The 24,697-nt window shown below is 55.6% G+C and overlaps 11 protein-coding genes across 11 annotated transcripts; 6 read left to right on the forward strand and 5 right to left on the reverse strand.

Annotated features, from left to right (window-relative positions):
- Positions 1-25: 25 nt before the first annotated feature.
- MRP21 (mitochondrial 37S ribosomal protein bS21m MRP21) lies at positions 26-604 on the forward strand (the record flags this gene model as incomplete). Its single annotated transcript, XM_076678887.1, has 1 exon — positions 26-604. The coding sequence occupies one exon, from the start codon at positions 26-28 to the stop codon at positions 602-604; it is 579 nt and encodes a 192-aa protein (XP_076533884.1).
- Positions 605-1,039: 435 nt separating this feature from the next.
- Positions 1,040-3,413, reverse strand: JCM15063_001754 (serine/threonine-protein kinase; the record flags this gene model as incomplete). The annotated part of the gene is made up of 9 exons (XM_076678888.1): positions 1,040-1,571; positions 1,642-1,778; positions 1,861-2,001; positions 2,075-2,283; positions 2,354-2,481; positions 2,556-2,788; positions 2,866-2,958; positions 3,166-3,243; positions 3,387-3,413. 9 exons carry the CDS (start codon positions 3,411-3,413, stop codon positions 1,040-1,042), a joined length of 1,578 nt encoding a protein of 525 aa, XP_076533885.1.
- A 1,127-nt stretch (positions 3,414-4,540) lies between these two features.
- PIM1 (ATP-dependent Lon protease PIM1) lies at positions 4,541-8,619 on the forward strand (the record flags this gene model as incomplete). The annotated part of the gene is made up of 9 exons (XM_076678889.1): positions 4,541-5,238; positions 5,300-6,582; positions 6,656-6,764; positions 6,840-7,302; positions 7,367-7,786; positions 7,862-8,028; positions 8,094-8,191; positions 8,262-8,398; positions 8,470-8,619. 9 exons carry the CDS (start codon positions 4,541-4,543, stop codon positions 8,617-8,619), a joined length of 3,525 nt encoding a protein of 1,174 aa, XP_076533886.1.
- Positions 8,620-9,233: 614 nt separating this feature from the next.
- Positions 9,234-12,513, forward strand: NTH1 (alpha,alpha-trehalase NTH1; the record flags this gene model as incomplete). Its single annotated transcript, XM_076678890.1, has 14 exons — positions 9,234-9,479; positions 9,553-9,649; positions 9,721-9,815; positions 9,879-9,953; positions 10,018-10,224; positions 10,297-10,575; positions 10,644-11,584; positions 11,648-11,749; positions 11,814-11,837; positions 11,911-11,924; positions 11,992-12,058; positions 12,130-12,226; positions 12,307-12,347; positions 12,417-12,513. 14 exons carry the CDS (start codon positions 9,234-9,236, stop codon positions 12,511-12,513), a joined length of 2,382 nt encoding a protein of 793 aa, XP_076533887.1.
- A 968-nt stretch (positions 12,514-13,481) lies between these two features.
- On the forward strand, positions 13,482-14,118 carry GPX2 (glutathione peroxidase GPX2; the record flags this gene model as incomplete). Its single annotated transcript, XM_076678891.1, has 3 exons — positions 13,482-13,804; positions 13,881-13,994; positions 14,058-14,118. 3 exons carry the CDS (start codon positions 13,482-13,484, stop codon positions 14,116-14,118), a joined length of 498 nt encoding a protein of 165 aa, XP_076533888.1.
- Positions 14,119-14,299: 181 nt separating this feature from the next.
- Positions 14,300-15,907, forward strand: JCM15063_001758 (uncharacterized protein; the record flags this gene model as incomplete). Its single annotated transcript, XM_076678892.1, has 6 exons — positions 14,300-14,621; positions 14,679-15,031; positions 15,106-15,315; positions 15,378-15,454; positions 15,520-15,644; positions 15,720-15,907. 6 exons carry the CDS (start codon positions 14,300-14,302, stop codon positions 15,905-15,907), a joined length of 1,275 nt encoding a protein of 424 aa, XP_076533889.1.
- A 65-nt stretch (positions 15,908-15,972) lies between these two features.
- On the reverse strand, positions 15,973-17,188 carry JCM15063_001759 (uncharacterized protein; the record flags this gene model as incomplete). Its single annotated transcript, XM_076678893.1, has 3 exons — positions 15,973-15,983; positions 16,064-16,787; positions 16,868-17,188. The coding sequence occupies 3 exons, from the start codon at positions 17,186-17,188 to the stop codon at positions 15,973-15,975; spliced, it is 1,056 nt and encodes a 351-aa protein (XP_076533890.1).
- A 418-nt stretch (positions 17,189-17,606) lies between these two features.
- Positions 17,607-18,748, reverse strand: JCM15063_001760 (PRP38 family protein; the record flags this gene model as incomplete). Its single annotated transcript, XM_076678894.1, has 5 exons — positions 17,607-18,064; positions 18,134-18,249; positions 18,329-18,509; positions 18,584-18,635; positions 18,695-18,748. 5 exons carry the CDS (start codon positions 18,746-18,748, stop codon positions 17,607-17,609), a joined length of 861 nt encoding a protein of 286 aa, XP_076533891.1.
- A 218-nt stretch (positions 18,749-18,966) lies between these two features.
- MRP7 (mitochondrial 54S ribosomal protein bL27m MRP7) lies at positions 18,967-19,680 on the forward strand (the record flags this gene model as incomplete). Its single annotated transcript, XM_076678895.1, has 3 exons — positions 18,967-19,057; positions 19,140-19,238; positions 19,304-19,680. 3 exons carry the CDS (start codon positions 18,967-18,969, stop codon positions 19,678-19,680), a joined length of 567 nt encoding a protein of 188 aa, XP_076533892.1.
- Positions 19,681-19,749: 69 nt separating this feature from the next.
- On the reverse strand, positions 19,750-21,597 carry JCM15063_001762 (M24 family metallopeptidase; the record flags this gene model as incomplete). The annotated part of the gene is made up of 6 exons (XM_076678896.1): positions 19,750-19,958; positions 20,043-20,280; positions 20,370-20,504; positions 20,574-20,645; positions 20,706-21,153; positions 21,239-21,597. 6 exons carry the CDS (start codon positions 21,595-21,597, stop codon positions 19,750-19,752), a joined length of 1,461 nt encoding a protein of 486 aa, XP_076533893.1.
- A 262-nt stretch (positions 21,598-21,859) lies between these two features.
- On the reverse strand, positions 21,860-22,848 carry JCM15063_001763 (peptidylprolyl isomerase; the record flags this gene model as incomplete). Its single annotated transcript, XM_076678897.1, has 8 exons — positions 21,860-21,960; positions 22,024-22,092; positions 22,162-22,226; positions 22,291-22,322; positions 22,392-22,441; positions 22,511-22,615; positions 22,699-22,759; positions 22,843-22,848. 8 exons carry the CDS (start codon positions 22,846-22,848, stop codon positions 21,860-21,862), a joined length of 489 nt encoding a protein of 162 aa, XP_076533894.1.
- Positions 22,849-24,697: the final 1,849 nt, after the last annotated feature.

A 24,697-nucleotide genomic window follows, 5' to 3' on the forward strand; every position in this document is an offset into this window, starting at 1 on the left:
GCTTGACAGGCCCCGACCCTCCCTCATGAACACGATCACCACCAGTCTCCGAGCATCCCTACGAGGCGTCGTGGCTCGACCACCCAGTGCTCGTCCATTCACGACTTCGTTCTCGGTCGCATCCTCTTCCGGCTCGTCGCGGGATGCCCTCGACAGTGTGGTCAAGGATATCCAGGCGCAGCAGCAACAGCAGCAACAACAGCGAGAAGCAGGAGCGAATCGGAATGGACCCGCTGCACGTCAACCTCGCTCAATCATGTCGTCTTCTTCGTACCGTACCTCGTTCGGGTCGATGAACCACCAGTTGAAGCCGACGACCCCGGAAGAGGTATGGAAGTACTCGGCTCCAGTTCAGTACTCTCCTGCCGTGACGACCACTTCGGCGAGATCGTTCGCCGTGTTGCAAGGCAACGTCGCGAGAGCGTACCGCAACTTGAACCGCGTCTTGAACGAAAACAACGTTCGGAGGGAACTCAAGAGGCAGGATCGGTTCGAGAGCCCGAGCAACAAGCGCGTCAGGTTGAACAGCGAGAGGCACAGAAGGAGGTTCAAGGTGGCCGTTGGAAAAGCCGTTTCGTTGGCGATGAGGATGAAGGATCTGTAGGGTTCCCTTGGACGAAACATGTATCAAAGACGGTCCATTCTGTCGCTCTCTCTCCTCTCGGCAGCGCAGAAGAAGAGCGAAAACAGCGTTGAGAGTACAACCTACACACGAGAGCACGGGGGGAATATACCATCGAGGGGAGAACCAAAGTCAACCATGTTGAGATGGACGGGAATGAAGAGAACAGGACAAGGGCATTGCTTCAAGGGGGTATACAAGGAGCGATAGATCGAGTAGGAAACAGGTGGATGAACAACGACTTTGAAGGCAACAACGAGCGAGCGCGAATGAGGAAGACGTGAAGAAACTTTGGGGCTGGACATATAGTTATCCATGCAAGATCGGGAACACTATCGCATTTGGGGAAAAGTTAGAAACCAAGCCCATCACGAGATCAAAACGGAGAAATGCTCACTTATAATTCTCTCGCACAACTCAGCAGGCCATTCCAGCTAAGCGCGGATCTGTTGGAGGCAATCCCGATGACGCTGGCAGCGATGGCGGTGGCGGCGGGGACGCGATTGCCGATCCCGAGGTTGCTGGCATCAAGTTCCGATTCGAATTGAACCCGTTCGCGCCGCCGGACACCTGAATCATCTCTACGCCTCCGGCTTGCCCAGAAGCGTTTATGCCACTGACCGTTTGCCCGTCATGGTTTGGCGCCGTTGCAGCCTCGGACAGGCTCCCGCACGAGCCTCGAGTGGTCGAGTCGGCAAGAGGCTGTTGGTCGATTCGCACGGCACCTTCGCGTACCCCTATTGGTGGAATCGCAAGCATGTCTCGACTAGGATTGCCTGTCGGAGGCAGCGGTAGCGAGGCGCGACCGGCCATTGGTGAGGATGACGCGGAAGGTGAGCGAGAGACAACCGCTGACGAACTACCCTGCGCCGCGGCGGCGGCCGGAGTTCCCGACTCATCGACGAACCACGTTCTTCGTGGCTGTCTCAAATAGTCGTAAGGCAAGAAGCTGAGGGCGCAACGCTCATGGTCAGACAGGCAAAAGCTTAAGCGAGAGAGAGAGAGAAAAAGCGACTCGCTGTTGTTCCATCGCTCGATAATCGGCGGATAACTGTGAAACATCGAGATTTGGATTCCGCTTCCGGGCCTTGAGCGGATTGTCTTCTAGCAGGAGCTCCTCCAATTCGTGCGTCGCGTCAAAATTGGCTTTTTTGCTCTATATCGTGTTTTTGTGTGGTCATTCTTGTTCAGCGCTCGTCGTTCAGTGTCAAGCAAGTCGAAAGAGAGGAGAGACGCACATCGGGCTCGAACGGCGGAATTGCCTCTTTCCGCTCGATCACATCCCAGTCGTACCCATCGAACCACGGATGCCGCTTGAACTCCTCAAGGCCGCGCGTTCCTGCGCACCCAAGACGTTTTCTCGGATCCCGTTGTAGCAGCTACCCTCGAAAGCAGGAGGATCAGCCATCATGACGAAGGATTGGGGTCTTGAGGAGCAGACGCCGAACTAACGTGGATGATGCAGTCCAGTCCCGCTTCGCTCACAACCTGCTCGACATTGTCCGGGAACCTGATCGAGTCGTGCAAGATGGCGTCGGTCAAGGTCGAGTTGGTCTTGCCTCGATACGGTCGTTTGCCGAACAGCAGCTCGTACGCGACCACTCCTAGCGACCACCAGTCCACAGTCGCAAAGTACCCTCGCTTGCTCAACACCTCGGGAGCTGTTGCAAACGAGTCGTCAGCACTTGGAAGCTACCGAAGGTGTGACGAGTTCGGGAAGTAACGGCTTGCCCATGTACGCCATCGACCCCGCGACCGAAGTGAGAGCTCTCCGTTCAGTGAAATGGACGGCGATGTTGAAGTCGGTCAAATGAGCATGGCCGCGCTCATCGAGCAGTATGTTGTCCGGTTTGATATCCCTGCGCCAAAGAATGAAGATAGTTCGCGCATCAGCACCGATTGCTGGAGCACGAAAGCTCGAGACCGAGTTCACCTATGCACGATTCCGCGCTTGTGCAGGTCGCCGAGGGCTAATGCCATCTCTGCAACGTAGAACTTGACGACTTCCTCCTTCATCGAACCTAGTCGGTCGAGGTGGAACCTCAGGTCTCCGCCGAGCATGAGGTCGAGGACCATGAACAGGTTCTCATCGTCTTGAAACGCGAATCGCATGTTGCACACGAACGGCGAGTCGACCTCTTCGAGCAGTCTCCTTTCTTGGATGATCTGTCAAGAGACAAGAAGTGTCGGCCGGAAGAGACCAAGGTATAATCAGAGCACGAGTGCCGATCGACAGGACGCACGTTGTTGACAGCATGCTGTTTCGATATCCGAGATTTATTGATGTACTTGAGTGCGTACAGTGTTTTGGTCTGTTTGTGCTGCACCACCCGGACCTGCAGGCACGAAAGGAACCGAGGCGGAATTGTCGGGAGCCGTGCGGAACGAGGTGGGGAGGAGTCAGTTATCGAGCATGCTACAGATCAGCAACACAGTGATGGTAGCGACAGCCAGCAAGCCCGTTCAGAAGGGTCTTATCGTCACCATGAATCCCTTTCCTGTGCAGCTCGAGGCTCCCGACGGCCAGAGAGAGGGAACAGTACCTTTCCGAACGCTCCTTTGCCCACCGACCTCAACAGATAGAAATGCCACAGGTCGACAGGCCCTTCAAAGTCGATCTCCTATGTATCAGGGCGGATCAAGGTGACGATCGACGAGTCAGTAGCGTTAGAGGTGCAGGACAAATGTTACAAAAGGCGGGGGGCGAGTGCCCGGCTCAGACTGCGACGGGCGCCGCATGCACGCTTCGAGAGACGGGACGTACCTCTGGGCGACAGCAGAGGGCACCCATAGCGCGGAGGCAAGGCGCGCTGAACCGAACCTTGACGCGGCGAGTGGTGTCGACTCGCAGCTCAGAGCAAATGCGCGGAATCAAGGCTTGAAGGGCCAGGCTCTCGATCGCTTTGACGCCTGATTTTGCCTGTTTGGACGTATTCTTTGCTACTATACGGGACGTTGAAGCGCTCACTTCTGTATGCAACAGTGTGCTCCTTCGCCCACGAGTATCCAGCGAAATACGAAATCAGTTGGTAGCTTTGTCCGCGTTAACTCCGTGAAGCTTCGGGAGAAAGCGCACTGAGGGCGACTCAGTGCTATGAACAGGGTCCCTTTGCTTGCCAAGTACAATCTCGTTACAGGACATATGTCGCTTGCAGCAGAGATCAAGAGAAGATGACGACCCAAGGAGCGAGCCAGTGGATGTGGCGGAGCAAGATACGTTCAGTGCCGTCGAAAGCGAGCATCGATTGCGACATCGAGCCAGCAGCATTTGATATCAAAAAGAGCGAGTACTAGTGACACCAGAGCTGCCACCGCATGAGCGAGCTGAGGGTGCGAAAGCTCGGGGAAATTGCTCGCCAAAGGAGCGCAAGCCCGAATCAGCTGAAATCGCCGTTGAACAATGGACGCAGGTTCATCTCAAGTGCTTGACCTGAGAACGAGGAGCAAGCAACAAGGGGTAGCACTTGAGCGAGCGGAACAGCGGTGGTATGCGCCCGCGCGGCCGGATCATGACGCGGCGCATGCTTGTCGACATCGAAACCATGCGTGGCGGGTCAACTGGTCTGAGCACACTCGCAAATCAGGGCGCAAGGCAGACCGAGCGCAATACTAAGAAGCCGGCGCGTAAGAGGGTAGGTGAGGGAAAGCAAAAGGTGATTGCCGAACAGCGCTCGACGATCAGCGGCGGCGGCGAGCGTCTTTCGTAATCGACAGCGATTGCGTTCCAACACCAACTTCGCCACCCTTCCAAGCTCCTCTGGGCCTGTGGTACTTGCATTCAGTGCCGCGAAGCTTCAGTGCCGCCTTCGACACCCACAACCCGTCAGCCGAAACCGGTGCTCTACTCGCGCGACCCGATCGCATTCCGCCATCGCATACCCCGACATCGTGTGCAGCCATCTCATTCGGACGCGCTCAATGTTGCCCACTTCTCTCCGCCGCCAAGCCATCGCTGGCTCGCGAGCGCCAGCCGCATCTCGGTTGGCTTCGACCTCATCTCTCCGAAGCTCCTCCACTCGACGACCTACCGTAAATTCCTCGCTCCCCATCGCATCGACTTCCAAATGGACGTTGGACTCTGTCTCACACCGATCTGTGTCGTCCACTGCACGTCTCGACGCTGCATTCCTGCGGCCTTCTTCGCCACTGTTCCAACCTCGCAGGACTCGCCTCGATCGCGATGAGCACGAACGCGAAGAAGGCGAAGGTGAAGGCGAGGGCGAGGGCGAAAGCGAGGGTAAATTGCCGAATCGACGGCGGGAACTGCCCACGAGCGAGAGATCGGCCGAGACCTCCAAGAACTCTTCGTCTGGCGCCTCGTCTAGCTCTGCGTTCTCTTCTTCTGGCTCTTCGTCGGGAGGAGACTCGACGCCACCCTCCTCAGATGGTGGATCCGGATCGTCCAATGGCACCTCGATCTCGCGTCGCTCGGTGCCCGACAACTACCCGCAAGTCCTCGCGCTGCCCATCACGCGTCGTCCCTTATTCCCGGGTTTCTACAAGGCCGTCGTAATCAACGACAAGGAAGTCATCAAAGCGATCAAGGAGTCGATGAAGCGCGGCCAGCCGTACATCGGTGCATTCTTGCTCAAGGATGAGGACGCAGATAGTGATGTGTAAGTCGCGCTCGCTGCTGGATCTATGTGATAGACTAACTCAATAAAGACCGCATGACAGCATTACGGACATGAACTCGGTTCACCCTGTCGGAGTTTTCGCTCAAATTACTTCGACCTTCCCTGCTACCGCATCTCCCGCCGACCCGAACGACCCAAATGCAAAGCCGTCCGAGCCTGGACTTACCGCCGTCCTCTACCCACACCGACGCATCAGGATTGATGAACTCCTCCCCATTCCAATTCCCAAGTCTCGCACAGAAACTTCGACGGTCTCCTCGGCCTCCGAAGATGCCAATGTTACGAAATCAGCGGAAGAAAGCTCAATCGGTGGCGAAGCCGCCAAGGTCGAAGGCCAGCCCGAGCCATCGCCTGCCGAAATCGACCGGGACACCACCGCCGAGCGAACCGAAGACCCCACCTTTGTCGATGCGAAAGATGCTGCGGCTCAAGTCGTTGTCGAAACGGTCGAAAGAGCTGACGACGCAGCTGCACAGCCGTCGGAGGGCGATGCGGAATCCTCGTCGCCATTCCAGACTGCCTACCTGCATGATTACGGCGTCTCGATTGTCAACGTCTCAAACGTCGAGATGGAACCATATGACAAGAAGTCGCAGGTCGCTCGAGCTGTTGCAGGAGAAATCATTTCCGTGTTCAAGGAGATCGCACAGTTGAACCCTCTCTTCCGCGATCAGATCGCCAACTTCTCCATGTCGCAATCGGCTGGCAACGTCTTCGAGGAGCCAGAGAAGCTGGCAGACTTCGCTGCGGCTGTCTCGGCGGGCGAGGTGAACGAATTGCAGGAGGTGCTCGAGTCGATGGTGCTCGAAGATCGACTTCAGAAGGCTCTCCTCGTACTCAAGAAGGAGCTCATGAATGCGCAACTTCAAGCCAAAATTTCGAAGGACGTCGAGTCCAAGATCGCCAAGCGTCAGCGCGAGTACTACCTCATGGAGCAGCTCAAGGGCATCAAGAAAGAATTGGGACTCGAGTCGGACGGCAAGGACAAGCTCGTCGAGAAATTCTCGGAGAAGGCAAAGTCCCTGCTCATGCCCGAGGCCGTGAAGAAGGTGTTCGACGAGGAGCTCAACAAACTGCAAGGGCTCGAACCCGCCGCCAGCGAGTTCAACGTGACCCGCAACTACCTCGACTGGATTACTTCGATTCCGTGGGGCCGCCACACCCAAGAGAACTTTGATCTCAAGCACGCGACGACCGTTCTCGATGACGATCACTACGGTCTCAAGGACGTCAAGGACCGTATCCTCGAATTCCTTGCAGTTGGCAAGCTTCGCGGTACGGTCGAAGGCAAAATTCTCTGTTTCGTTGGACCTCCTGGTGTCGGTGAGCATATCAATTCTCTGATGACCTCCAAGTTTCCGTCTGCTGATGTTCATCGCTGAGCGCCGGATTGCAGGAAAAACCTCCATCGGTAAATCGATCGCGCGCGCGCTCGACCGACAATTCTTCCGATTCTCGGTTGGAGGCTTGTCGGATGTGGCCGAGATCAAGGGTCACCGACGAACGTAAGTCCCTGCCAGCGGCTCGTAGATTTCTATTTGGCTCTTCTCGCTGACCTGTGCGCTCCCGCCATGTTCTAGCTATGTCGGTGCGATGCCTGGAAAGATCATCCAGGCGCTGAAGAAGGTGCAGACGGAGAACCCGCTCGTGCTGATTGACGAGGTCGACAAGATCGGTCGCGGTCACAATGGCGACCCGTCATCGGCTCTTCTCGAGATGCTCGATCCCGAACAGAACTCTCAGTTCCTCGACCACTATCTCGACGTTCCCGTCGATTTGTCTCGAGTCTTGTTCGTCTGTACTGCCAACAGCCTCGACACGATCCCGGCTCCATTGCTTGACCGAATGGAAGTGATGGAAGTCAGTGGCTACATCACAGAGGAGAAGGCTGCGATCGCAAGCCGATACCTCGCACCGCAGGCCAAGGAGGGCGCCGGTCTCAAGACGGCTGACGTCGAGCTCACGGACAATGCCGTTGCCGCCCTGATCCGATACTACTGCCGCGAGTCAGGAGTCCGAAGGCTCAAACAACAGATTGAAAAGGTAACGAGTGTTGAATGCTCGATCCCTACCGCTTACCCGCTAATCCCTACTTTCGCGCCCACAGGTGTTCCGCAAGGCGGCTCTCAGAATCGTCCAGGATCTTCCCGAGGAAGCCGTTGCAGAATCGGTCGCCGAGGTTGTTCCTCCCGCTTCAGAGGCATCAGCCGCCAGTGCCGAATTTTCGGTCGAGAAACAAGACGGCGACCGCGACCCTGCCTCGGTGGTTCCGCCTACCGCTGCTGAATCTGCCGCAGCCGACTCGACAACGACTGAAGAACGCAAGACCACCACTAACGTGCGGAAACCCCTCGAGATTCCGAGCGACGTGACGGTCAAGATCACAGCCGACAACTTGCTCGACTATGTCGGCCCGCCGCTGTATCAGAAGGATAGGCTATACACTAAGCGGAGTCCGGTTGGTGTCAGTACGGGTCTCGGTTATCTCGGCAACGGTTCTGGAGCGGTGATGCCCATCGAAGTGACGGTACGCTCAAAACTATTTGATTTGCTCTCGATACGAGTAGATAATCAGCTGATCTCGCTCTGCCTACGAATATAGACGATGCCCGGTAGCGGTATCCAGTTGACGGGTAAACTCGGCGAGGTCATCAAGGAGTCGGCTCAGATCGCGCTGGCGTTCTTACGCTCGAATGCATTCAGCCTCGGCTTGACGGATGACGCCGACAAGGACTTGCTCGAGAAGAGGGCAATCCACCTGCACATGCCGTTAGTCTGCTCTCCACTCTCACAGTATTTAATCAGAATTTGACCTCACTCGCGCCGTTGCACAGGGAGGGATCTATCGGAAAAGAAGGTCCTTCGGCGGGTATCGCCATCCTGACCGCATTTGTCTCGCTGTTCTCCCGACAAGGCATTTCGTCTGAACTTGGTTAGCGTATTTCCCAACATGTCTACTGTGCCCCGCGACATGTACTAATTCCTTGGGTGCGGAAATCTAGCCATGACCGGCGAGATGACCCTCGCTGGACAAGTTCTGCCGGTAGGAGGACTCAAGGAGAAGATTCTCGCCGCGCACCGGGCAGGAATCAAGAAGATCCTTGCTCCCATCGGATGCAAGCCCGACATCGAGCACAACGTGCGTTTCTTTGATCCTTGTCCCTTAGTGAAACTCGTTCTGCTACTAACTGTCTCTGGATGTGCGTTTAGGTGCCGGCATCGGTCAAGGAAGGAATCGAGATTGTGTACGTCGAGAATGTTGGAGAAGTGATCCAGCAAGCATTCGAGGGACAGCCGATCGCGGCCAAAGTCGACGCTCTGCGGGACATCCTCCTCCCTCGCGAAGAGTCTCGACGATGAAGGGCAATGCACTAGAGGCAATCATTTCGAAGGCTCGAAGTGACCTCTCGCCCATTATTTGTAGCAAAATTCCCCGACCTTCTATCCTACGAAGACAACAGTCCATAGCAGTCGTTCACTAAGCAATGTTAATCGAAATTACGCATCATATCACAAAGAAGGACGTTACGTTGTAGCCCAGGAATTTTTTCTCCAGACGTTTGACCTAGTTTGGCCCCACGTCGGACACTTGTTTCTTTGCGCTCTCCACCCACTCCTGCGCTCTCGCTCATCACGTACACACGCAGTCAGTCTGACTTCTCTCCTGGTCGCGCGAACGGCTGCACGCGAAGCAGCTCGGTATGGGTCCCGGCGCGGGGAAGCCTTCAAGAGACGAGATAGCGCACGATGACGACAATCAAGGTGATCAGCAGCTGGCGCTACTGTGGGAGCGAGCAGCCAGGAGGGAATCTTTCGCAGCGGCCTCACCCGACTCAACAGGACCTCGCGCCTCACGCGTCTAATCGATACGAGCGATTTGAAACTGAAGTTCTCTATTTCTGAATCCCCATCTGTCTGATCTCGCTCCGGCCCCTCGCCCTCTTTCCCGTCCTAGATTTATCTGCAACACTTTCATGACCTCGCCACGCAGTCAAGAGTACCGGCCAATTCGGGTCGAGCTTCCTTCAAGCCTGCACACGGCTTCGAAAGCGGTGCCGATCAATGAACCGTCGCCCTCAGGGTCCGCTGCGACCGGATCAGCCGTCCTGAGCGCCTCCGAGAGCGATACGGAAGGAGATGCGCGCTATGGCTCGATGGAAGACGCGAGCGTCTTGTACAGCAAGCCTCAGAAACGCCCCGCGACGAGAACGATGAGCATGGCAAGTCGAGCATCCGGCTCTTCCACTCGAGTGTTTGCCGCAAGCTGATCCAGCCCATCGTCTCGACGCATAGTCTGAAGGCTCGCAAACTATCTTGCGCCAGCGCAACCTGTTCCAGAATCAAAACCCAGAGCAAAGTCTCAATTCGCGATCTCGACGCATGTCTGCCGGTTCGTGCTCCACCGTCGCCTTGTTTTTGCAACTTCGACGAGAGCTGACATCTTTACACCTCGTCATGCAGACGAGCAGTCGGTGCGATCTCGCAAGTTCTTGGTCGACGTGGAGGAAACCATGAAGCTCGTGCTCGAGCAAGAAGACACCGAAGGCAAATTCCAGGTCAGCCTCGCAAATCCGATTCTTCGAACCGCGCAAGCTGACCCGAGTGTTTCTATGACCTAGATCCATGCCGCCGACAAAGGACCGAAAGTGTTCTCGCTCGGAACCGTTGGCAGCAACGGCTACAACTCGTTCGAAGTAATTCCGCACGCCTCTTCTTCCGTTCTTTGCAGCCTTGCTGATTTTGTCCCATCTTGTGCAGATTCGAGGTACCTACATGCTGTCCAACCTGCTGCAAGAGCTCGCTCTCGCACGTGACCACGGCCAAGCTCAGATCGTCCTCGACGAAGCCCGCCTGTCGGAGAACCCTGTCAACCGACTCACGAGGATGATCCGCAATTCGTTCTGGAGCAACCTGACAAGAAGGATCGACGGCGACGGCCTCGAAAAGATCTGTGCTGATCCCAAGGTGAGGGCCTTTCTTGTGGTCGATCTTTGTCATGCAGGGCCCACCTGATTCCATTGGTCTGTCCTGCTCCAGAACCGGAGCAAGAATGTCGCGCCTCGAATCTATGTCCCAGAGCGCGAACCCGGCATGCGCAAGTACTACGAGCGCATCGCCGCCGAGAAACCGCACCTCGGTTTGATCGTGAACACGGTTCCGGCAGACTTCACGCCTGAATGGGTTCGCGAGCAGAATGAGAAGCCTGGTATCCTCGCTCTAGCGATGAAAGAGATCGGCACAACGGCGGATGGCGATCCCGACTATCAAGGTATCCCGTTCGTCGTTCCTGGCGCTAGGTTCAACGAGCTTTACAACGTACGTTTCTCTACACGGGAGCTATTCCTTGCGCAAGCAATCGATGACCAGCTTTGCCAATCGCGCAGTGGGACAGCTACTTCATCTCGCTCGGACTCCTTGCGGACGGCTACGTTGACCTGGCAAAAGGCATCGTCGAGCACTTCCTGTTCGAGATCAAGCACTACAAGAAGATTCTGAACGGCAACCGCTCCTACTATCTCATGCGCTCTCAACCTCCGTTCTTGACAGATCTCGCCCTAGGCGTCTTCGCTCAGCTCGATCCAACAACGCCCGAGGAGAACAAGGCATGGCTCAAGCGTGCGATCCAAGGTGCTATCCAAGAATACCACATTGTCTGGCAAGAAGCGCGCCGGCTCGACGAAGTCACGGGCCTCTCGCGATACCGGCCCGACGGCAAAGGCATTCCGCCGGAGACGGAAGCGTCGCACTTCACGTCGGTCCTCGCACCTTATGCCGAGGAGCTAGGAATCAGTGTCAACGAGTTCATCGAGCGATACGATGCGGGCGAAATCGAGAATCCTGCACTCGAAGACTACTTCCTGCACGACCGAGGTGTGCGTGAATCAGGTCACGACACAACTTACCGATTCGAAAAGCGCTGCGCGAACTTGGGCACTATCGACCTGTGCTCGCTCCTGTACAAGTACGAGATCGACATTGGCACGGCGATTCACGAGCACTTCGATGATGCGCTAGAGCTCGTCGAGGAGTTCCCGCTCACTGCGTTCCCCTTCGGTACCGAGTTGCCGTACAAGCCTACCGACACTTCGCTACCGGACCTTTCCCAACCACGCTCGTCGACATCCTCGAAGCAAACCTCGGCAGAATGGTTCGCACGCGCTGCTCGCAGGAAGGAGCTCGCCGATCATTACCTGTGGCACGAAGGCCGCGGAATTTACACAGACTACGACTGCAAGAAGCAGAAGCAAAGCCTTTACGACTCTGTTACGACCTTCTGGCCGATGTGGTGTGGCATGGCGAGCGAAGCGCAAGCCGAAAAGGTCATGTGCGCTAGCATCTCCTTCGCACATGCGATTCGTTCTTGCTGCTGACGCCCACATGACTACAGGAAAGCCTCGCTTCACAAGTTCGAGGTTGCAGGTGGCCTCGTCTCGGGCACGGAGGCATCGCGCGGTCGCATCTCGCTGCAACGTCCTAACCGTCAATGGGAGTAAGTTCGAGTCCAAATACCCCTGGATTGTTGCCCAAGCTGACAATATTACTTCTACTCGCAGCTACCCTGCAGCATGGCCTCCTCAGTACGCCACGCATATCCGCCTTTTTGACCTTTTACCTCGCACTAACGATTCCTTCGCTGGCGATTCCTCTTAGCCAAATCATGGCCTGTAAGTCCTGCTTTGATCGTACACGTACCCTGATACAATATACTGACACGTCTTGCTGCTACTCTAGGGGTCGCTCTGCAGAAGTACGGCTATCAGAACGAAGCACAACGTCTTGCTTACCGATGGCTGCACATGTGCGATTCTGCTCATCTGCATCTGCATAACGCTTTAGATGATCATTGATCTGACTTGACTGCGCCCATAGGCTCACGGTCGGATTTGTCGAAGCGGGAGGATGTGTGCCCGAAAAATTCAATGCGGTCGAGGGCACATCCAACATTGATGCAGAATACGGTAACCAGGCAAGTCCCATCTCCTTCGTAGTATATGTGATAAGCGAGTCTGTAGGCTAATCTGGCGTCCTTTCGCCTCTCTCTGCTAGGGTACCGATTTCGCGCTCATCCCGCGCGAAGGTTTCGGCTGGTTAGTCGCGCTTCTTTATTCTTTTTTCAGGTGCGGCCCATAGCTGACCGTAATGACTTGTAATCACAGGACCAATGCGAGTTACCAAGTCGGTCTCACGATGATCACGCAGTACCAGCGACGGGCGCTCGGAGCTTTGACTCCTCCCGAAACCTTCTTCCGTTAGATCGGAGGCCGACGTCAAGACATCTCCTATCGATCTAAGGGAAACATGCTACGCCGAGTAGAGACGAGCAAAAGAAACGGACCAGCAAGAATCGGACCAAGGGACTACAAGGGCGCGAAATGCACGGGAGTCTATAGAATCAGCTTTCAAATGAGTATCTACGAAGAATGCCTGCTTTGCCATCTCTGTGATCAAATCCTTAGATTCGTCGTCCGCCTTGCCACGAAGAGCGTCGGCGATCATCTTTTCGATCCATTGGCAGCGATATTTTCGAGGCTCGCTTCGGTGCTTTTGCGGCGCATAGTCACTTTGAACGAAGACTGGGCCCTCGCCCGAATCTTGCGTCGCATAATACGCGAGGAAACTGACGCTCGGTGCCGCGAGTCCATCGTGGTGGTTGATTGCCAGACAGAAGACGCTCAACTTTGGTCTTTTTGCTGCCGTATTCCCAGGATCATTCACCTGTTGCGGACGGATCAACCGTGTCCGAAAAAGTGAGCGCAATCAGTCCGAACGGTAATTAGTCATCCCGGAATCTCGGATTCGGGCGTTTGCCGACTTGTCGCATGATTCAATCTCGTGTCGGTCTCCTTCGTCTGCTCACGACTCGTTCTACGTCTTCACAACCTCCAGTACTCAACGTCCTACACCGAGTCAGTCCGCAGGTCTTCCCCGTCTGTTTCGCAGCTGTCAAATTTTGCGTCATCATCCAACTTTCACCACACGCTAGTGGGCAAACATGCGTGCGAACTCCAAGGAGGGGCGAAGAAGAAGTGAGAGAGGGATACACAGTGTCACCTCGGCTTCAAGGCGAAGGACAACTGGAGGACTGTCAGCGCAGCCTCTGGCTCGTCTCCAACGTAGCGTTCGACTCGACTCCAGCGTCCTCTTGACAGCGCACATAGCAAGCAAGGCTACCGTCGAGATCCAGCGCTGACGACATCGGGTTTCGTCATATTGCGCAGACCATGGCTAGCGTCGCATCTTTCTGGGACCTCAAGGCGGAGAAGAAGAACGGAGAGTTCCTCGACCTGAAGCAACACGAGGGCAAGGTCGTTCTCGTGCACAACGGTGCCACCAGCTGTGGTTTCACTGGCCAGTACGCCGGTCTCGAGGAACTGCACCAAAAGTACAAGGACAAGGGCTTGGTAGTTCTCGGATTCCCGTGCAACCAGTTCGGCAACCAGAACAAGGAGGACGACGAAGGTACCGAAAGCTTCTGCAAGCTCAACTTTGGAGTCACTTACCCGCTCATGAAGAAGTCGGACGTCAACGGCGCACAAGCGAACGAGTTTGTCGAGAACTATGCCCAGTCTCTCGCCCACATTGCAGGCTCGCTGACCCACCTCTCGCTGCTCCTCAAACAGAGTCTTCAAGTATCTCAAACCCAAGGCTAAGGGTCTCCTCGGCGAACGCATCAACTGGAATTTTACCAAGTTCCTCATCGACCGAAAGGGCAACGTCTTGCACCGATATGCTCCGTGAGTCCCCTTGCACTTTCTACTGATCGTGAGCTTGCACTGATGTAATCAAGGAGATTCTAGTACGACCACCCCTGCTTCGATCGAGAAGGACATTGAAAAGGCGCTCGCGGAGTCTGCATAAGAAGTGATAGACGTCTTTTGCGTATACTGTGTTACATAGCTTTTTAATTGTCTAAATTTGTGCTATATTGGCGTGGCGAAATCAATGCGTCGAGATTTGAGATCCGTCCGAGAAAGAGAGCCGGACACCGTCTCATCAATTTGGGACAAGCGTTTCAATTTTGAGCCTCCGTCTAGTAGTCATGAAGATCCGGCGCAAGCGCGAGAAAGGGACCAGCACTCCGCCATCCACGTTCAACGCGTTCAGATCGGCCGAGCGACAGTTCAAGGACCGCAACTGCCCTCCGCGCCTCGACCTCGTCTTTGACAGCCGCAACATCGCATGGGAGGACTCCGAAGTCGATGGCAAACTCAAAGGCACGTGGATGAATGAGACTGGCGATCGAGATGTCTGCTATCGAGTGTCGCTGCAAGGGTTGAGCGAGACGATCGGTCAGTCGAGGTGGAAGGGCAAAGCGAAAGAGACTGGCAGAGACTATGCCATAGTGATCCCGAGAGTTCCAGGTGTGGCTCACACAGTATCCTGTTCGTCGTCGAGGAGCTAACCGAATCACGAACCAGGCCTCGTCTTCTTTCCGTCAATCGTACCTCCAGAAACCCAGCGACTCCTCGTGGTCGAATCGCTACAGAATGCCAAACAGCCGAACGTGACCTCGCTCGATCCACACTATGCACTTCCTCCAGAAGGCTTGTGGAACGTTTTCCATTCGGGAAGACTTCACGAGGTGGTGGAGCGCATCAAATCCCCTATGCCTGCATCTGATCAGAACTCGGAGAACACGGCAAGATCGAATACACATGGTACACCTGTACGAGCGGAATCGGACGACCTTATTGATTCAGACTCGAGCAAAGTCACCATGGAGGATCTCGTTCCAAAATTGAGATGGTCGAACGTTGGCTATCATTACAACGTAAGCATCCATCACTACCTTCGATGAAGAAAAGATAGATCATGAGGTCTGATCGCATTCATCGCACGAGCTAGTGGACCACAAAGCTCTACGAGTTTGATCGACCCTTCGTTCCGATCCCTCCGTTGATGTTGAGCTGCTGCAGCTCGATCGCCCGAGCTGTTCCCTGGCACCACGTATTCGAAGAATCAGATGACGAATGCGAGGCTGAAGGGCGGACGACGCGGAGTGACTGGGCAAGCTGGAGTACAGACTACGAGCCAGATGCGGGCATCGTCAACTTTGTCAGTTTCGGCGCTGTCCGCTCTTGCGCTGCAACGGTAAACTCACATCGCTAGGTTCACAGTATCAAACAAAAGACACTCTGACGGGACACACCGATCATTCTGAGGTAGATGCGGTTCTTCCTCTGGTCTCGCTCAGGTCAGTCTTCCCCGTCCGTCTTTAAGGTCGTTCGCTCGAGTTTAACATCTCGCTCGCTCCGACAGTCTCGGAGCATCGTCTATATTTCTCGTAGGAGGACTCACAAAGGACATCCCTCCGCTCGCGATTCTGTTGCGCTCGGGAGACGGCTTGATCATGTCGGGCCGAGAAGGAAGGCGCGCATATCATGGTGAGTTTTCGGCCTTGCAATCGTTCCTTGCTTCCCCCTTCGGATCAGCTGATCGCAGATTATATGTTTTCGCAGGACTACCGCGAGTCCTCGAAGACACGCTCCCAGACTATCTCAGGGCGCGACCATCAGAGTCGGACGGAACCGACAGCCTCGCATTCGACGAGCAGCGCGAGTGGCAGTTGTATGGAGAGTACCTTGAGCGAGGATCGCGCATCAATATCAATCTACGATCTGGTACCAAGGGAGATCAGATCGAATGAATGAGTTTTGCAACGGAAGTTTCGAGTGGTACAAGCAACAAAGGCGGTTGAGAGACAGCTACAGATCAGATCCCGGCTTTGCATACGGTGAAGCGTCAGCGCTCGTGGCGCAATTCCGGCGTCAATTGAGCCAGGACTCACACAGCGACCGCATACTTCCATATCCCCGGCTTGCCTTGAGTGCGTCCGACCTCACGTTCGTGTCGGACGGAAGTGGCAGACTGAGCAAGCTCGCTCTGCTCGCGCGATTCCGCAGGCTTTGATGCGAGTGGCCAGGTTTCGGAATATCGATCAGGTCATCCTCATCCTCTTCCGACGAGGACGAGGTTGACTCGGATTCGGTCATCTCGTCTGAATTGACGTCTTCATCGTCTTCGCCTTCATCTTGCAACTCGGCACGGGTGCTGTCGCGGGCGCGAGCGTGATATGCTGCTGCTTCCGCCGGGTCTTCCTCCTCTCGCAAGTCATTGTTCGCATTTTCCCCCTCTCGAGCTCGACCAGATGAAGAATCGCGATTCGAGCAGACGAGTTCCTGTCGACCTTGCCAGGTCTGCTCGCCCCAGGTGCTTCGCCTCGAACGCCTCCGCCGACTGCTGCCTCTGCGAGTTGTTCCATCGGTCGAGCTCGCTGCCCGTGCCCGTGCATTGCCTACAAACGGGTTCCTCGTACTCCGAACCCCGACAAAGACGACGTAGAGGATGTAGTGCAGCAGCGAAAACAGGAACGAAGTCGAGTACCACACCGTGGTCGGGTTCAACAAGTGTCGGACAATCGGAGGAACGTCATCCATCCACGTTGTGGCGGTGGTTGCTGTAGTTGTTGAGGTCGAGTATTTTTGAACGAGCTCATTGAGTCGATACAGGAGCACGAGCGTCGACACCTGCAAGCGCATGCGCCGCGTGAGTGGGACCTTTTCCTGCACAGAGGCGCAGTCCCGATGCGTCGGGAAAACAAACGTACGACAAGTTGTCCCAGTAGCACAGGTGCGTATTCTCGTACTCGTACAGATGTCACTGCGCACAGGACGACGACCGGCCTTGCCAAGTTGAGTGACACTGCCGAGAACGGCAACTGCTTCAAGGGCACAGTCGCGCCGTAGCCGAGCACGGTCACGAAGTCGGCCGCGGCTACAAGCTGCTGAATGAAGCGGAATCGAGGTCGAGCGAGCGGGATAGTGGACGAGCCGAGAAGCGGGGTTGAATCCGTCGTAAGCAGGATGAAGTCGGACGAAGACGAGGCCGGGTCCTGGCGGGAACCAGAAGGAGCCGCTGGAATAGACATTGTCACATGAAGCAGCGAGGAGGTCGAGGAGAGGATGGGAACGTGACGCGCCGCGTCACTGCACGCGCGCCCGGATCCCGTAAACTCGGCTGGACTTTTGTACCGTGAGAGCGATCTTGAATTCGACCCAAGCCCAAGCACATTCTGATCTGGGTCTTCCCGCCGCAAGCTAGTACAATTCCGACTCAACATTTATCGTATGGCATCCTGTCTATGAGTCGTAGCGTGCTGCGTGTGCTGCAACTCTTCTCTTGCTGGGCATCGGACCCAGATTCCCACCGTTGTCCCTTAGGCCACGGAGCTTTTGGCAGATCGGAGCCTTGGGCTCGGTGGACAACTGCTTGGCTTGTTTAGTAACATTGTCACTGCAGCCGTCTGTGCGTGCACCGCGTGAATGAACAAGGGTTTGACACAGCTCCTAGACGTCCCCTTCAACCCTCTCAACCTCGATCTGTTCAGGTTCAGGGCTCGCCGATGGACTCCTCGACATGTATCGTGGCGCATCGCTGCCGGCGGGACTTGGACTCCTGCTGATGTATCGGTCCGACCGACTACCACTCCGACTCGCACGGTCCTTGACGCTGTCGTAGCTCGCACTTCGGCTCCGCGTGTCGCTGCCGCTTTCGCTCGGACTCCGACTGCGGTACCGACCACGCTCGTCGTCTTCGTCGTCGCTCTCGTCGCTCTGGCCTCCGTCTCGCTCGACCGTTTGGACTCCCATCGCTTTCGCGAGCTTGCTCCGTCGTGGTGCGAGCCCTTCTGTCTCCTCGAGTACCTTGCGCTGGGTTAACCGAGGCAGTTGGATCTCGCACACCATCTCGTCCGACAAAAGCTCGTCAGCAAACTGGTCGATCGTCGTGAGCCGATACGCTCCATCTGCACACAAAATACCGTCGGTTGCGTCAGTCGTCGCAAGCGTCGCTTGAACCGTAACTCGGCACGCACCCATGCCTCGAAACCGTAGTTTTCGGTAATCGTCACGCAAAGGTTCGAGCACCTCATACACGTTGAGACTGTCGAAGGTCAGTCGCACATAAAACGCAGCGAGTGCTCTCAGATATCTGAGAAGAGAGTGTAGAGAGTAAGGACGCAGTCGAAGAGCGGGGAAGCAGGGTGGGATCAAGGGAGAAGAATACGTACTTGAATTCCTCGGCTCTGAGGTATTCGAGCACGATCTCGCGCTCGGGTTGAAGCTGCAGAAGTTTCAGCACGAGGCACATGAATTCGGTTGGGCGTGTGTTGGCATAGGTGCCGCCAACCGTGTTGAGTTCGACGGCCTTGTCGATAATGCTCGCAGCGTCCAACGCGAAACAGTGCTCCTCTGTTCGAAGAGCTTGGTCGTCAGCATCGTAGATACAGGGAGCTAGTTGACCGCTAGTTTGGGCATTGACTCACTCCAATAGAGCGTGTCATACACTCGCTGTCGGATCACTGTCGGCACGAGGTACTGTTGTCGAAAGTGTCGTCAGTCGCGTCGACAGCTGAGCGTTTATCAACAGTGCTCACCTGCGGGTTCGTGCCATGGATTGAGAGTGCGCCGGCCCGAGTGGTGTTGGCCATGGTGCCAGATCCGAGTTGGTCTCAAGTGGTATCGAATGAACGGCTATAGAAGCAAGTCTCGGATAGGTTCAAGGCGGTGAGCTAAAGATCTTTCGATCGCGTTTGTAAAGCTCGTAATAGAGGTGCGGAGGAGATGATGGGCCAAGTCGCAGCGGGTCGACTTGAGATCGACTTGTGACTTTCTGAATCCAGACTCTACTCTCATCGACATCACGATCATGCTGAGGCAACTTTTGACTCGCCCGACGCTACCGTGTCTGCCCTCGACTTCGTGTCTCAAGTCGAACCTGCTCGATGCACCGCTACCAGGTCCGTTTTTGATCGCGCGTCGAGGTGTTTCATCTCTCGAGGACTGACTTTGAACCTCTCGGTTGGCGAATTGGACTCGCAGGTTTGGTGCAAGTGCGTACTGCCACGAAGCGAGGTGGAGGATCTTCCAAGAACGGCAGGAACTCGATCGGCAAGCGGCTCGGAGTGAAGCGATACGGAGGTCAGTCTTGCTCTCTCTCTCTCCCCTCCTTTCACCTGCTTGGATTCTGACACTTGCCTGAACAGGTCAAGAAGTGGCTGCGGGCAACATCATTGTGAGACAGCGCGGCACGACCTGGCACGCCGGACAGCATGTCTCTCGAGGTCGAGACCACACCTTGTTCGCGCTCGTACCGGGCTACGTCAATTTCTACACCGACAAGGTCAACGGCAAGGAACGGAAACTCGTCGGCATCGTACCCGACAGTCGCGAAGAACGGTTGCCGCGTAACGAGAAGCTCTTGGGTCGAAGCCGGTACTTTGGCAAGGTGGACCTCACGCGACAGCTCTTTGTCGACGATGGTGTCGTCGCAGACGAGGCCATCTTGAGCGAGCAAGAGATCAAGAAGCTCGTCGCCGAGGCACAAGCGGCGGCACCTGCTCCCTCAGTTCACGCTGCATAACTATCCCTGTTGTAACCACATTCGAATCTATCTTGTTGCACCCTCAAGGGACGAGAGCTGTCAAAAGGTCTAGGGATCACAGGGCGATCTCGCGAGGTCGCTTCCGCTGATCAACTCCCATCCATTCTCGGTTTTGAGCACCATGTCTTCGAGGCGCACCCCGATCGACCCTTCGATGTAAATCCCAGGCTCGTTCGAGAACGTCTCGCCCGGTTGCAGCTGCTGCTTCGTGTTGCCAGAGTTGAGGAACGGATGCTCATGCACCTCGATCCCGATGCCTTTAAGCGAATCAGGTTCCACCAATTGTCAGCTCCTGCGGCGACAGATGGGGACGCGATATGCTGAAGAATCGGAGTGCTCACCGTGTCCGAGTCTGTGCGTGAAATACTGGTCCCATCCTTGTTCGCGAATCACTTGCCTCGCGGCTTGATCGACCTCGCTAGCCCGTACGACATCTCCCTCGCCTCGAGTTTCGAGCTTGTCAAGTGCTGCTCGTTGGGCTCTCTGTACAGTCGTGTAGATCTTGCGGGCTTGGACGCTTGGCCATTGACAGGTTTTCCCATCCTCCGCATCAGGCAGCATCGTGCGAGTAAAGTCACTCTGAAGCCGCCAGTGTGATCAGCACACAATTCGCTTAAGGGAGCATGATCTTTGAGACTTGCCATGTATCCAAACAATGAGCCATCAACATCAAACAACGCGAATTCGTGTCGTTTGAGCCGACGACTGCCTGCAGCAGCATGAGGCAACGCAGCGTTCTCTCCGAAGAGTACGATCGCGCCAATGTTGGTCAAGCCTCCCGCGTTGAGAGCGTTTACGATAAGCTATGCTCGACAACGAGGTTAGTGACAATAGTCGAGGATAACGAGGAACGTGGAAAAGGCCAAGCTCACAGCTTCTCCTTCTTTCTCGGTCATGCCAATTCGCAGGTGCTTCCGTACGGCTCGTAAAGCCTCGAGCGTAATCTGTCACTCATCATAATGGTCAGGACGTAGATTTGTCACTCTGAAACCTCGTAGCCGTACCTTGGCAACACATCGCTGGATATGGAGTTCGGCCTCGGTTTTCCTCATACGCAATTCGCGCACCTCGAGTTCGACCAAGCCAACTCGAGCTTGCGTTTTGAGGTCTTGAGCAGCTTGTGCGATTCCCGTCGCAACAAACTGCCGCACGTTCTCTTCGATTTGAATCGACCATTCTCCTTGACCTCTCAATCCTGCGAGATGCTGGACGAGCACTTCGTACGGGTTCTCCGACTCTTCCCAAGTGACCCACGAGATGTCTTGCTGCTTGTCGATCGCGAACGGTAGTCGTTCCGAGCGCGATTTTTCGAAAGCAGGCGTCAAGATCGAGAGGCGGTGTTGCGGACCTCGACTGTTCTCGCTCGAAAGCGGAGTGATGACGGCTAGCCAAGGTCTTTCTGAAAGGTACCAGTCGCTTTGGGTCAAGTTGAGGAAATAGAGCGTGTTGGCGCTGCGTAGGCGAGGTGGGGCCCGAGTATAGCATACCGCTCAGTGTCCTGTAGCAGGATTGTTGTTGCGATCAGGAAAAGACTGACCTGGGCTCAGTCACGTATGCTCCCCAGCCGTTTGTAACCTCTTTCGACAACAACTGAGCGAGTCGGTCTCGCCTCGCGGTGAATTCATCGACAGAAATCTCCGCGAGGTGAGGGCACTGTCTCTCGTGCGAGAGCCATGACCAATCGATCTTGCGGTCGAGCTCAGCCGTCGAAGGATGCAAGTCAGATGGAAGGCGAGCTGGAGCGTCCGCGGAAGAGGATTTGAGCGAGATGGTGACGATCGACAGTTGAGCGAACACCGCGAGCACGAAGAGCACCGTGAGCACAAACGTGCCGATCAGCGACGGTCTCGAGCGTGTGGTAGGCACTGGGCTAGGTTGGGTGTAGCCTTTCTCCATATCTAGATAAGTACAACAAAGTCACGTTGGGAGAACCGCGTCATCGTTCTGCGGTTGCGTCTCTCAGGATGGGCCTCGCGCAAAGGAACCGCAATCAGATGTGGGGATACTATCTTTGTTTTCAATTCGTCACTTCATATGCAAGAGATGGAGTAAAGTAGACTTTGGAGGGAGATCTTTCCTTCCCTGCAGCCGTCCTCCCCTTTCACCTCTGCTCGATCAGTGGTCGATCAATCGACCCAGGTTAGGTGGATTGAGCGATTTAGAGAGTGCCGGAAGCGGCAATCTCGATCTTCGACTTGGTGCGTCCGGTGCTCGATCCCTCAGCCTCGATCTTCTTCACGATGTCAAGACCCTCGGTGACTGGATGGACAGAATACGTCAGCAATGCAAGCAACGAAGGCAAAAGTCAAGACATGAACGCACCCTCTCCGAAGACGACGTGCTTGCCATCGAGCCACGAGGTGACGATGGTGGTGATGAAGAACTGCGAGCCTGATTATATCGCAATACTGCCAGGTCAGATCAAAGAAAACTCGAAGGTCGGCGAACGTCGAGACGAACCGTTGGTGTTGGGTCCAGCGTTGGCCATCGAGAGAAGTCCGGGCTTGGTGTGGCGGAGCTTGAAGCTGTGCAAGCGTAACAGGATGTCAGTCACTGCACGTCGCGGAGAGAGAATACGATCAGGCTTACTTCTCGTCAGCGAACTTCTCGCCGTAGATGGACTGTTACTCCGGAGAAATAGAGCGGTTAGCTACGCGACTTTTCGAAAACGCAAAAGATTGAGGGCGGACCTTTCCACCGGTTCCGTTGTGCCTGGTGAAGTCACCTCCCTGGAGCATGACTGATCAAAGTGCGGGTCAGCTCGACGTTTCTGCTAGGTCCTCGAGCGAAGAAATAGGCCGGAACGTACACTCAGGGATGACACGGTGGAATCCCGATCCGGCGTATCCGAAGCCGTTTTGGCCAGTGCAGAGCTCACGGAAGTTGCGAGCAGTCTTGGGGACAACGTCGTCGTCTGATAGGTGAGTGTATGCGCCGACAGGTCAGTCCCCTCGATTCCCAAGGAAAAAATGCAGGCTTGGTGCTGCCATGACGTACAGAGCTTGAAGACGATGCGGCCCATAGGGGCGCCGTTCTTGGTGATGTCGAAGTAAACGTTCTACAAGCATCACACAGATAAGGCTCCCGCGAAGTTAGCCAAACCCGAGAAGACTGCGATGGAACAAGATGGAAAGTACGCACGCTCATGCTTTGGGCAGTCGAGAGACCACGGCGGAACATAGCAGACATGATCACAGAGGTAACGAAAGATAGGTAGGCGGGATGTGACAAGCAAGCGAGGCCAGGTGAACAGAGCGGAGAGAAGGGAGGAGCACAACGACAGGTGAAACGTCAGCAACCGTCCCATCCTCGTCAACTCGTCGTGCGGGGCAGACGCCGCTTGTAGCTCTGCGTTGCGGCATTGCGAGCCGCAGGGAAGCAAGTTGAGCAGACTCACATTGCTGTCTGGTTGTGAAGAGTGCGAAGGAGGGATCCCGGGTCGGCGTCGCAGAGGTTCTCGCGAGAGCAGGAGAGGCCTCCCCTGAGTCGGTTCGCGCTTTTCGTCATGGCCACGTTCGGGTCCTGGCTGCCTGCCCCACTCCAGCAGGATGTGAGCTCGTTACCTTTTGTATTTCCGTCCTCTTGATCCGGTTCTACGCAAGAAGCTGCAGGTTTTGCGCTGTGGCGCCGGCGTCCGTACTGTACATTTATAAGGCCTTCATCATGACAGTTGTCATTTGGACATGCTCATGCGGTTTACGACGCGGACGTTGGTCTGCAAAGGCCGGAATTTATCCAATGCGAGTGTATTGTGCATGTGCGAGGCCTACAACGAAAAAAAGGAGGACAAGGTTGACAACAAGAAAACATACAAGTTCTATGAGGCAGGCAACGAGTTCAACAGTGCGCTTTGTACAGGGTATGTCGAGAACAAGAGGTATAGTTGCGAGAGGTTTGAAAGGGAGGATGTGGTGGACTAATCGGGCGAAGATTCCTGCAAGCTCGATGATGTCTGAGCGAAGGCGGAGGTGGTCGATACACCTCTTAGCTGGTCTGTGCTTCTGTGAGCATCGAGACTAGAGTGGTCGGTGCGGCTGTGATTATCGACGCTAGAGTGGTCTGTGCATTGCGGGCGAGCACGATCAGCTTTGTGGTCGTCGGATCAAAGAGAACGATGCAGTTGCCTACGAGCTGTTTGCAAAGATGTGTACGGACTGGGCCGACTCGCGCCTCAGCAGGCCCAGCTTGGCCCTCTCCGCCCGATCGTTGTCTCGGATCATGACCATAAGCCCCTCGGTCGAGAGATGAGACGACAAGAGCTGCCATTCCCGCGCCTGCAACTCCGCAAGTCGCTGAGCTTCTGTCGACGGTTCAGCTATCGCGGGAATCTCCATCGCCGCGTAAGGGTTCGACTCTTGCATGTTGTCAAGACTCGCACACGGTCCGGAGTGAATGGTGAGCTTGAAGTAGTGTCTGAACTCCGGCGGGGCGAGGTTCGCCTGAGGATGACAGTAACGGTGGTCTTTTAGGGACCAGGAGGTAGGGGAGGGCGAGAGAGAGCAGGGGCGAGCAAACGCAATTTCAGGTCGATGGCCGTGAGAGGTGGAGGCCGTTCAACCACGTGCGACAATGTGTTCCTGAAAATCTTCCAACCTTTTCTCGGCAAGCATGACACGGTGACAACTGACAGCTCTTCACGCGAGGCACAACCCAAGGTGCTCTTCACCCTTTGGGCAGACCATGGGCGGCTTTGGCCCAATGCTCCAATAGCGGTCGTGCCGCGGCTGCGAGATTCTCTTGAGCATGGGCGCATACATTCGTAGAAGCGTGTGCGCGGACGCCTTGCAGACGCATCGGCAACGAATTTCAACAAAGGTGGAATTGTACACGATAGCTATCATTGGCCCACAGTGCCAGAAGGCCAGCCGGGACACGAACCCAAACTCGTCACTCGGGACAAATGCGCCCCGTTAACTGCGCAGATCTGCAAAAGTTGAAGGGGAGAGAGGCCGAGCGGCGAGCGCGCGCGCACGGTTGAGACCGACCGAGTCGTCCC

The sequence above is a fragment of the Sporobolomyces koalae genome (assembly GCF_050403365.1).
Source record: "Sporobolomyces koalae JCM15063 DNA, S_koalae_JCM15063T_v1_ctg18, whole genome shotgun sequence".
Taxonomy (NCBI): Eukaryota; Fungi; Basidiomycota; class Microbotryomycetes; order Sporidiobolales; family Sporidiobolaceae; genus Sporobolomyces; species Sporobolomyces koalae.